The sequence below is a fragment of the Atta colombica genome, unplaced genomic scaffold (genome assembly GCF_001594045.1).
Source record: "Atta colombica isolate Treedump-2 unplaced genomic scaffold, Acol1.0 scaffold150, whole genome shotgun sequence".
NCBI classification, from domain to species: domain Eukaryota; kingdom Metazoa; phylum Arthropoda; class Insecta; order Hymenoptera; family Formicidae; genus Atta; species Atta colombica.
Window position 1 is genome coordinate 534,426 of NW_017259240.1, and position 13,105 is coordinate 547,530.

The 13,105-nt window shown below is 27.3% G+C and overlaps 1 protein-coding gene across 1 annotated transcript; it reads right to left on the reverse strand.

Annotated features, from left to right (window-relative positions):
* Window positions 1-806: 806 nt before the first annotated feature.
* On the reverse strand, window positions 807-11,173 carry LOC108685338 (probable cytochrome P450 6a20). Its single transcript, XM_018190079.1, has 7 exons — window positions 11,076-11,173; window positions 10,717-10,892; window positions 6,838-7,207; window positions 5,001-5,341; window positions 4,595-4,825; window positions 1,735-1,986; window positions 807-1,257 (listed from the first exon to the last, which is right to left on the reverse strand). Exons 2-7 carry the CDS (start codon window positions 10,883-10,885, stop codon window positions 1,091-1,093), a joined length of 1,530 nt encoding a protein of 509 aa, XP_018045568.1. The 5' UTR covers window positions 10,886-10,892; window positions 11,076-11,173; the 3' UTR covers window positions 807-1,090.
* Window positions 11,174-13,105: the final 1,932 nt, after the last annotated feature.

A 13,105-nucleotide genomic window follows, 5' to 3' on the forward strand; every position in this document is an offset into this window, starting at 1 on the left:
ATATTCCGATATGTGTCATCATATATTTGTTCGAAAAAGTCGAGAAATAATTTTTTACCGGGAAAAGGAAATCAAGATACTTCGAATAAACGCACACATTTCCGTAAAAATTTTAGTAACATAATGCCGAATATGTAAAAAAAAATTGCATTTGCTGAAAAAGGGTACTCGGATTTTTCGAGCAAACCCATCTTTCTGTTAAAATCAGATAAATTCCTATCTAAAGTACAGAATTTCTCCGAAAAACGCCTTTTAGCAGAAATGTATGTTAAACTTAAAATCGGATAGTTTCTAATAAATTAGTTTTATTTATAATAAATTTTTATATATTCTGGAAAAATTTGATTAAAAAATCCGAATTTATTCAATTTTATCTGGAATATTTAATTTCGGAAAAATTCTAAAAAAAATTTTTGCCGGAGTTCCCGCATCGATACAACGACATTCTCGCGATTATAATCAAGTTTTTGCGATCGAATTATCCACTAGGCACCTATCATGGAACAAATCGGAATGGATTCCGGAATTATTCCATTTTCATTAGAAAACATAATAGAATTCCGATCGGAATCCATTCTTGTTCCATGATAGGTGCCCAGTACGAAAAATTTAATCGCAACTTGACAAGAATGCTAACGAGTTGTGACAAGATCGCTACATAAGACAGTAATGATAAAACTTGTTACAGGAAAGATACAAGGATACGGGCTATATTCACTTCGCGTCATTCATAATAACAGATCTGATTCAACAAAAAAAAGTATTAAAATTCTATAAACATAATTCAAGCCGTGTAGCTATAAAAATTCATTTAAATGTTTATTGTTTAATTCATCCAAAATTTCCGCAAAAATTCAAATAATTATGCTGACTACAATATTTATTTGTTCGAATATTTCACATGAGCACTAAGTAATTTATATTATTATATTATCATATTCATATTATCATATTATCATATAATAAAACATAATATAATAGTACATAATAATATATAGTTTATAGAAACAAGATAAATAAAAATAAAAAAATTGATACATAAAATATATTTATCCTGTAATATTTTTATTCTTGATATCTGATATCGCAATTATTTTCGTGGTTCAATAATAAAGTGCATACCATTTTTCGCTGTGAGAATAAAACTATTTTTGCTGAAGGTAAGTGGGATCGGAGTCTGGGAGTGAAGCTTAAATATATATCTCGACAAAAGACTCACAAGTCCAATCTTTGTTTGCGTATAGCCAAATCGTGAACCTGAAAATTAATAATACATATGACATTTGCAAAATATTTTTATATTTTTCGCCATTTTAATGGTTATACTTACAAAGCTTTCCTCAATACAACCTATTAGGATATATTTACTAATTTTTTTAATATATGAAAACAACAGAAGTTATGCAAAATTAAATCAATAATTTAATTAAAAATACCTTTATAAATATTTTCGCAAGAGAGAGGAAGAAAGAGGGGGGGAGAGAGAGAGAGAGAGAAGGGAGGAAGAGAGAAAGATGGAGAGAAGACATATATTACTTATAATTGAATGTCTTTAGGGCGTCTACGGAATGTCTCTGCACATTAAGGATGCTATTAGGATATAATAGCGGTCTAATTATTAATAAAACATCATTTAAGCATACGCAAGTATACTTTAAAAATAACAAGATGATTTTATAAATATAATATTATCAATGTATAAATTAGATGTAGTATTAATGGATTAATACACACCGATACAGTTTCGTGGACCTTCTCCGAATGGCAAATAAGTATAGGCATGCCTTTCTTCTATTTTATCTGCGTTGAATCGTTCAGGATCAAATTTATCTGGATTCGGGAATAACGACGGATCTCGATGTAAGCCTAATACTGGTATAGTTATTAATGTTCCTTCTGGCACATGAATATTTGTTGTCGGTAATGTTATTTCTTTAGTACAAATGCGATTTAAGATAGGAATAGGTGGATATTTTCTCATAGTCTCTGCAATACATAAAAGAAAAGTATGAAGATACATCTTTCCCAAAATATAAGTAATATATATGAACATACATTTATAATAGTATATAAGTAATGAGATATTTTCGTATAATAAATTCTCCTGTACTGAAAAATTTTATTACACAAAAATAGAAAATTATGTCTCAAAATAATTGAAATTAACATAATGCAATGTTTCAAATAAGAGCGATGATTTCGTAATTAATAGATCGCAAGTTCAAATCCCGTATCTCGTACGAAAAATTTGGTAATCTGTAACTAATAGAAATCATAAAAAAATTCTTTAGATCTAGGTGATTTTTTTACTAAATTTCAGACATATAAGGACTATATAATTCACTATCTCGTTGCGAAACAGATAATTTTACTGTATAAAGATTATACGTTTCGCAGGTTTCTTCCATGTTCAGATCCATTCTTAGAATGTCATTTCAAGGGGCATTCCAAGAATGGGTCTGAACACGGAAGACACCCGCGAAACACATTATCTTTATATAGAAAGTACATGGAAGTCTCAAGAATATTAGATAATTTATTTTTTATTATTTTACTATTATTTTACTATTAAAAGTATCATTGAAAAACTCTTGAAAATGAATGGCGTTTTCAATATTTAATATTTCAGTATTCAGTATTTTATAGCAAGCTGAGTTTTTGCCAATGATAATATTTTATCTACTGACTAGTATTTTTAATGGTATATTAATTTCATAGTTTTATTGCTAAAATGAGTATTATTATTGATTAATATCTTATTCCAAAATACACATCATAAAATTATGATAAAAAAAAGTTTTTCCCTAAATTCTAATTTTATAATGCTTCGAAGCTTGCATACTGCTATCTGCTATCCTTGACTTCTGAAATCTTATGGAAACCGCTACACTTCGATGAACAACAAAAATCAACAACAAACATCTATACAATCATGGATATATTATATAACTCTGATACATCTGTTCATATATGGTCTTGATAGAAATTTGTCTAACTGAACATCCAGTCAGCTACTGTCTAATATTTAATTTTAATGTTATAACGACTATTTTCAGATTAGAAAATCATACGCTGTATTTTTGTAGTACTAGTTATCATGTATATCATCTTGAACTAGAAGTCTCCACAGTCTCTCTCTTCTGTCGATAATAGTACACCGTATTGATACAGATATTATATAGTACCTAAACAGTATGCAATACAGGTACAGTGTTGATATGTTGTATATAGCTTTATAGTTATATATTATAGCTTTACTAGTATGCACATTTATTTATGGAACATTTATATAATGAAAAATCATGAATTTAATATTGCATAAGTCAAATATTTATGTTAATAATATTTATGTTAATAATAACAATTTATATCAATTAAAATTAAAATTTATGTCAATTGTCGATAATGTCAGCGTTCTTCAATTACTTCCGGACCCTTTTTATACTGCCGAAAATTTACCCAGGGTTGACGGTCTTTAATAGTATCTCATCCGTGGTTGTACTATAATATGTATACTTTTTGTACTACTACCATATAATAATAATAGTTACGCTGTATACCGCTATCTCGTAGCAGTACAGTAAGTGACTTCGCACAATAAAAGGAACAGAGAACAGAGAATAAGAATTTCAACCTATCAGAAATCATGTATTGTAGAATACACAGGAAGCCTCTAATAATACGATAGCGATATTTTATGCGGATACCGTGGGATATCGCACGTTTGGTTATCTGGGGTAATATTTTACTATTGAAAATCACCGATTAGTGATAAAATTTTCAGTAGTAAAATATTGCTATTGGTAAAATTCTATTGAAAGCACCACTGGTAAATAAATGAGTAGCTTTCAATGCAAATGATATTCTTATTGATAATAATCCAATGGCAAAATATTGTATCACTGACCGAATGATATTCCTATTGGACTGCATTCAATGATAAAATATTTTATCACTGATCGAACTGATTTTCTTATTGAACGCTTCTTATTGAACGAAGTAGTAAAATTATTTAATAATGACAATGTTGTTGAGTCTGTAAGTTTTATTGTTAGTTCAAATGATAATACCATTGATATTTTTCGCAACGGATAGTTATCTCCTCATTATTATACACTGAAAAAAAAGATGTATTGATAACCTTATCTTAGCTTAGAAAACAATTTTATTAAGTCAATAACTCCATGAAACAAATATATCTGAAGGTTTTGCGGGTTATCGCCGTGTTTTCATTGTGATGTCAACATTACGTTGGCAAAGTCGTTCTAAAATTTTTGAAGATATAATCATGAAAGCTTAAAAAGTGTTATTAAAGAAACAAATACTTATGCTCTTGTTTTAGTTATTTTATTTATTTTATTAATATTGTTGTTAAATTAATAAGATTATTTACAGTTAAAATAATGCTGTTGAAATAACATCACTTTTTTTTCAGTGTACTACTCGAACCAGAAATGATAATGGAATCAACATCGATTCGAGATCAATTTGATTTCGACAATAATTGACGTTAATTCGACGACAATTTGATAATTTCGACGTTGAATTGACATCAATTTAATTGTCATTTCAGTGCGATAATATATATACTTGCCATTTACTACTTTATGGAGATATGTCATTTCATTCACAGCGTCATAAGTCAATTCACCATGTTTTTCCAATATTTCATCGATTTCCTTGCGAACTTTATCTTGAATATCTTGATGTTGAGCTAATTCATATAGAGCATACGACCCCGTTGTTGAGGAGGTTTCGAAGCCAGCTATGAAGAAAACGTAACTTTGCGCAGTCGCTTCTGTCATGGTAAGTTTATTCACAGTTGCTGTAAATAAAAAAATGACATATTTAGTTATGATATAATTTTAAACAAAAGCACATTTTTAAGAAAAAAATTTAATTATTTGATTTATATGAATGCAAAGAGAAATAATTTATATTTATAACACATTGTGAAGAAGTTTATTAATATAAGAATAAACATAAATTATATATATTACATGATACGTGGTTGGTAATCTTCTTGTTTTCATCAGGATCAACATAATCCTTCTTCATTAGTTGTAAAAGCAGATTCACGAAGTCATATCTAACGATATTATGAGATTGCCTATATTCTACTGTCTCTTGAAACATATTCATATAGAAGCTGATGACGGTTCGATCCGTAAAAGGGATGGAAAAAAAATCCATAATTTTCGGCGTAAATGCAGATAAGGCAATCCAAATTGGATTTATCTCTAAAATCTTTTTTTGATAGCTTCGATATTGATTATTGGGATTCTCAATGCAATCAGATTCGATACCAAAAGCTGTTGACATGATCACGTCTGTTGTATATCTATTTATAGAATTGATAAACAGTTTTTAATGAATATTATCAAATTTTATCGAAATTATGAAATACCAATTTTATATCAAGTTGAAGATAAACAAGAATAAATTCTTATGAATAAAGAAATATTGATTTTCCTATTTTAACACATAGTTGTGTTTTTACAAAAACATTTAATATTATTTATGAGATAGTGGAAAGACAGAATTCAAACAGAATTCTAAGATTTAAATACTAGTAGAAAGCCATCAAGAAAGAGCAACACTAGATGTAATACAAAAAAATTTTTCATTAAATAATTTAATTTACTGACATCAAAGAATATCATTTTCGACTTTTGCTTGATCTTCAATTTTGACACATAACAAAAAATTGAAACTTTTAACTCAAAATCAATATTCTACATAACAAACAAGAGTGGGACACCAATAATTGTGGTTGGCAACATTACAATTGTATAATCTTCCGAGTAACCGGCTTTTTTCTGATTGTACATCTCGTTTAATTTTAGAGTTATTGCTATTTGAGTGCGAGTTTTAGTGTTCGTGGCGATTTTCGCGATGTCTGATTTACGGCAACAATTCAATGTAAAATTTTTTTATTTCAATGGAACTGTGAATTTTGAATTTTTACTTCAAGCTCAAACAATCAACCAGTATTACAAAGACATTTTGAAAAGATTGCGCGAAAAAATTCGCAAAGAGACCACAGTTGTAGTGAGACAACTCAAGAAGTATGTTTTTTATTGCTGCACTCTGAACCGGTGCATTAAGTTGAAATGAAACAAATGTATATTTGTTTTATTTCAACTTATTGCACTGTATACCAGTTTAGAAAGTGTAGCAATAAAAAACAGATCCATTTCTTCACCACCACCATGACAATGCGCCTGCCACTCAGCCTTGTCAATTTGCAAGTTTTGTACCATAAATCAGATGATTCTGTTCCTCCTCCAGTCTCTCTATTCTCCAGACCTTATTCTTTGCGACCTTTTCTTCCAAAATTAAAATCAGTATTGAAAGGATGCCATTGATGATTAAGAAGAATTCGTCACTGGCATTGAAAGAATATAAAAGAAGCTTTCCTGGACTGCATGGTAAAGTGGAAACACTGGGACAGGTGTGTGAATAGAGGAGGGGAGTATTTTGAAGGAGACAAAGACCAATAAGCTGTATATTTAATAATAAAAATTAAAAAAAGTTCGATTATTTTTTTGAACAGGCCTCGTATATAACTTTTATCCTAAACGGTTTTTTTTTATCTAGCCGCTTTTGCATGATATTATAAGTAAATTAAATTAATTAACAAAAGTATTACATTCTGTATACGCCAAAAGGACAAAATACTTTTTCTTAATTTAGATATATTGTTTATTTATTTATCATATAATTCTAATTTTATTTTCTATTAGGCTAACAACTTTTACATTAAAATGAAGGAGATTCTACTTTTGTTGTTAAAAAAATTTTATTTTAATAACAATTTTTTTTAAATTAATTTACCTTGCAAGCATCTCTTTCATTTCAATGGGATCTTTCATTTGTGCTTTTTCTTTTAAATACTTTGCAAGTTTTTCGCTATATTCTTTCATAATCGGAAACATCTGTTTTATTTTTCCTGAAGTAAAAGTTGGTGTCAATTTGACGCGTAAATTTCGCCATTTTTTTCCAGGCATAAGAAACAAATGGCCGGACAATGGGTCAACTTTCTCGTTGAAGTACATTCCACGATCATGGAAACTCCCGAATTCCTTTGTCAATACCGTTCGAATAAGATCGGGATCGGTAATTACCAAATTTGGTCTAAAAAACGTATACATTCCAAAAGCGCGATGATCTTTATATTTCATATAAGCATTTTGGAAAAATTCGCCTGTTGAAAACAAAATTTTTTAATTAATTTCATTTTAATTTATTTAATTTATTTCAAATAGAAATAAATAACAAAAATTATTAAATTTATTAAAATAAAAATAAAATGTGTAATAATTATTTAAAGATGAATAAGCACAATATAATAATTATAAGTTGTAGCAATTACAAAAATGCATAAGTACTTGTGTATTCACATGTTCCCGAAATTGATTTTTAACGCCGAAATAGCTAATTCTATATCTTTATTTAACAAAGTTTCTTTCAAAGTATTTTTTTGGACAGCTACACACATTTGTACCAACATATGTAAAGCATTTGGAATCATTTCTGAAAATCATTTATCATTTTTTATGCTTTTATCGCATTTTTAATGACTTTCTTTGTGTGTTTGCGAATTGTCGCTGCTCCAGAGGTTTCTTCTAAGCGCGAAAGCAGACAAAAGATCAGGCGATCTGAAAAATATGGCAAATGTATGTGTGTGTGTGTGTGTGTGTGTGTGTGTGTGTGCGCGCTACACAGTCATGATGTTATGCTTGACAAGATATTACTTAACTCTTTCGTGCGTGGTAGTTATGCATATTATATAATATACCAAACCTTCAATCAGGCACAATCTTAGAGAATGAATTTACGATTACTCTGTAGATATAAATGTCTTTTTTATTTTAAATGTTTTAACTTATCTTGAAATCCTCTTCAGTTATATAAATATACATCAAAATGGATATACTCATGCACATAAAGATTGCGTCACGATTGCCAGAGATGAAGATGATATTAAATCTAAAGATGCAAAAAAATTAGAATGAAAAAATATGAAATACTAAAAAATCGAGTGATTCATTTTAATAGATAGAAAATGTATCAAGAAGTTTTAATACATAATTATTCACAGAATTACATTTGTATAAAAAGTAAAAACAAGAAATCAGATATAAAGGTCGACAGTGTCTGTATTACATCCGTACATTAAGCATTCAATTACGCATACATGCAAAAAATGGTTTAAATAAGTGAACTAATGAAGAATTGTCTTAGGCTCATGTATCTATGCTAAATAATTTTAATTCCAGTTAATTTTCATAATGATTACTTTATGTTCGTTTAACCGTTTTTATGTATTATATAATATGTAATAAATATTCTTGATAATATATTATATTCTCAATGCTTAATAAGAATATTTAATGTATAACTCTTTCGTTTATTTTAATATTTTTTTAAACTTGTGTGATATGTCCTAACGTACTGTCATAATACGGACACTGTCGATCTGATTTCTTGTTTTTTAAATAAATGTAATTCTATGAATAATTATGCATCAAAGCTTCTTGACTTTCTGTCTACTAAAGTGTGAATCAATCGATTTTTTTCACATTCTTCTACTCTAATTAAATTTCTTGCATTGTCAGATTTAACATTACTCCATCTCTGGCAATTTGTGACACAATCTTTTTGGCTGTGTGAGCTTTTCAATCTATATCTATATATGCTGAAGGGGATTCTAAAGTGAGTTGAAATTGGCATACATATATAAATATAAATGACATACAAATATAAATAAAGAAGACATTATTTATCTATCTAGAGTAATTGTAATTTCATTATTTTAAGATCTTGCGCCTGATCATGATAATTCCGACATACACGAAAATATAATGATTTTTTTAAGAAATCAATGGCTGCGTTCAGCAGAAAAAGCTTTACAAATGTAAAATTCTTCAATACGATTGGTTTATAAATTTAGATTCATGAGAAACCAAAAGCAATTGAAGAATCATATTGAGAATAATAGTTGCAAAGCTGCTTGCTCTGCTGAATGCCATTGCAAACGTGATGACGTAAGGAATTTTCAAGAAGTATAATAATTAAAGTCATTTTTAGGGATACGTTGTCAACGTTTTACAATCAAATATTGACAAAGATGTGTATACTGCTTAAAAAAACTACTTCGAAAGAAATATTGTGTAAATAAAAGTAAAGTTATAGTTAGCTGGGAAAAAATATTTTATATATATAATTATATAATATAAATAAAGATATAAATACGATTCTGAAAATAAATCTAATAAAAAATAACAAATTAAATATAATATAAAATATAATAATATAAAAAACAAAACTCACCGTACTTAATTTCTATAAACTTAGTAAATAACACAAAAACAACAGAAAAAACTTAGTAAATAAGAATGAATTAAAATGGATTAAAGTTTTAAATCATTTGAATCCATACAAAGTACTTTAGTAGCATTCGTATATTTTCACTTTTTAAAAATTTAATTGGATAGAAAATCTTTTTCAGATTCAATTGAATTGAAAAACTGCATTTTTTATAAAAATTTTGATTTGAACAATATTTGCAAATGCATTTAAAAAAAACTGCAATTTTTTTTAGATTGAAAGATATAGAAATGTACTTCATACAATTCCTGAAAACGAATAAAAATGCATTAAGACAGAAAAGAATTTATTTCAACGTTCGCGAATGTGCACTTTTTTAAAAATTTAAATTTGTTTCAACTCATTTCAGTTCATTTTCGTTTACTGAGAAGTAGGGGAGATCGGGACCAGTTGTCATAGTTTTTATTAGTGATTTTTAGAAAAAAGTGAATACTTATGATTTTGAAATATTATATATGTTTTAATATACCTACATCCTTTAAGTATATATTAAAAAAAATATTACTCATAAATTCATCATACCATAAAAATAAGTTATTTAATTTTAAATAAAACTGCGAAAATGTGACAACTAATTAGTTGATTGTCATGTAATTCATTGCACTTTTCGATTTAATACATCACATGAATTACAAAAACATCACATGTAATTACTTCATCATTGAAGATGGCTCGAATGGAGCTGAAACATTCGATCGATGTGTTATATAAGAATTGAAATATATTATTGTGAAGATCAAACGTATCAACTTCTGCGCTATTATTACTCTTAATCGTCAGAAATTTCTAATTGATATGATTGTTTTATAATATATTTGTAAATATATTCTCTAAAAATGTGTTCTCTAAAAATATTAAAATGAATTGTCTTATCTCATCTCATTTTGGTCAATTTACTTCACATAGTCATTTTTAATAAAAAAGATTGTATTTATAAACTTTATCAGAATAATGATTAATTAATTGTAACAAAAATTTTTTAAGTCATTTTCTATGAATACAGGGATATCGCAATTAATAATGTCAAAGATTTGTCAGACAACAAAAATAGATGATAAGAAAAATTTACTCACCAACTTCTTCTTAAAAATCACTATAAATAATATACAATGTGATGTTTACATAACAAATTAATATTATATCAGCAATCTACAGTGAAAAAATTTTTTTTGCCATGTCCTATTTAAGTTATAAGCATTTTGATAATCAATCCCGTATATGACAATCAGTTCTTCCGGTCTCCCCTAATTTATGAGAAATTACAACGTAAAAATAAGTTCTCTTATTTTTATGTATGTTAATATTAGATATAAAGATACTGGCCTAGTGATATCTTTCCAGTTACAAGCTCTGTTAAATTTCCGATGGGTACAACGGGTTTAACATAAAAAACACCTCTCTTGTGCCAGAAATTAAATATCACAAATTTATAATAAACATACAAGAGGCTCAAGGCAAAAATAAAAACCCCGATTAATTCCGCAAGTACCATTGTAAATCTGAAAGATAATAACAAACAACTTTTTCATAAAACATCAATATTAAGTATTTCATTAAAAAATTTATTATTTCATTAAAAAAATATTAAATTAAAAATATTAAATTATAAACTTCTTTTATGCTTCTATAATTTGCAGACAATACGATTTATAACTCATTATTCGCAATTTTTTATTCATTACATTTTTGGTAATTTATCGTTTGTGAAAAAAATCTGACTCGGAAATGATATTATTTCTGTTGTATTATGTTCGTACGATCGAAGCACGTCACTGTGAAAACTGAGTATGAATCCACCAATGTCTTACTATATAATGGAAAGCATTTAGTTCCCAACAATGCTTATGTAATGAACACATATGTGATTAATAAAAAATGTCTAGAATGTGTCAAATCACGTTGCTGATACAGAAAAAAAAAACATGTTTGACATGTATTTATCAGTGATTGTTATTTATAAAATCATAAATAAGCTTGTTATTTTCTCTTATTTGCAATAAAGATAGAACGTTTAAACATCCGATTTAGCGTGCGATTCAGGGTTCTGAAAGCTATAATGAGTCTCCACTTCATTGGCATCTTGAAATTCAGGATCGTAACGATATTATTTCACATATTATTTTATTTACGTTTACGATAATTTTTTAATTAACAAACTATGATTATTATATCTATACTATTATTATATCTACTATTATTATATATACTATTATTACATTATTATATCTATACCGGGTGATTCGAAATTCATGAATTCGGAGTACAGGACATGACACTTTATGGTAAAAAGAAATAAATAACTTTTTTCTTTTGTAAAATTATGTCTAAGTAGTTTTTGCAGGAGAGCAGGATGAAGTTATACGTATAAAAATTATTTATCGAATGTAATTTTACTATAGGAAAAAGTTGTTCATTTTAGCACAAAAACAACTTTAAAAAAAACCAACTTAAAAAGAATCATGATTAAAAACAATTAAAATTAAAAAAGGCTCCAAAGATTAAATCAATAAAGGAGTATAAAGCCAATGAGACCCGACACAGTTGTACGTGTGTAACCAAAAATAATATATATGTCAATCACCAATTATAAATATTTCGATCATAAGATTAGGTTCTCTTCAGTGTAACAATAAAATTATCGAAGTCAAATTGATACGTTGTAAAATAATACAACTGTCAATAAATCATCATTAAACCATTGTTTAAAATTAAGAACTTCATTATCGTCTGTTGTATTTAGTTACCCAAATAAGAATAATGGATACCCAAATAAGAATTCAATCATTTAATTAAAATCGAGTTAATATGTGAAATTTTCGAAATGTTAACTTAACGTAATCAATGTATTGCATCAGTTAGATAAAATTTACATTGTAAACATAGCAATACGTTATAACGCAATATCCATCTTATAACGCATGATTATGATTATATAATAACGATGCATGAGAGGACGTTTCTCATTCGCAATGTTATAAGTATAAAAGTTATAAGTATAAAACAGAATAAATACCAACGCAAAACTTGACAATACAAATTTATAATTTATAAAACACATACATTTCCTCTAAATTAAATCATTATATAATGGATCCAACAATTCCGTGTCATTTTGATAAAATTCTTTTTTTGTTTTTTTTTATATGGATCGCTTCCTAAATTAGTTTTTTATTAAATCCTTCATCTAAAATTTTGATATCTTTCCAATCAAAATCGTGATTATGCTCTGTGATTATAGAGTGTTGTATTCCTATTTATGTGATTCCGATGTTCATTAAAACATGTCTTCAATGAGCGTTTCGCTTCACATAGGATGATCAAAAACATTTATTATAAATATTATGAAATATTTGTTATAAATCTTATAGTAAATAAGTATGCTATTTAAATACTTAAGACATTATATCAATTAATTCAAATTAAAAATATTCAAAAATATTTATTAGTATTTATCATAAATATTACATTAAATATTTAGTCTATCTTTTAATAATATTTCAAATAAAATTTTATATAAAAAATAATGATAATAAAATATACGGGCAATGAGGACATTAATAGGAATATGCTCATCCTCGGCTTATATTTAGAATATATTTCCAACATTTGCGGATTAAATGCTTATAAAGATCAATGAAAATTATTCACAACTTGCTGATGATGGTTTCAAATAAACCGAAACGTCCAAGAAATTCGTATCGATACTCTTAGT

Bases quoted from the DNA above. Each gene is read 5' to 3' on its own strand.
- LOC108685338 (XM_018190079.1), bottom strand. From the start codon at position 10,885: ATGGTACTTGCGGAATTAATCGGGGTTTTTATTTTTGCCTTGAGCCTC. The intron at 4,826-5,000 runs GTAATATATATA...TTTTATTTACAG, and splicing joins GATTACCAACCACGTATCAT to CAACTGTGAATAAACTTACC. The intron at 1,258-1,734 runs GTGTGTATTAAT...ATTAATTTTCAG, and splicing joins AGGTCCACGAAACTGTATCG to GTTCACGATTTGGCTATACG.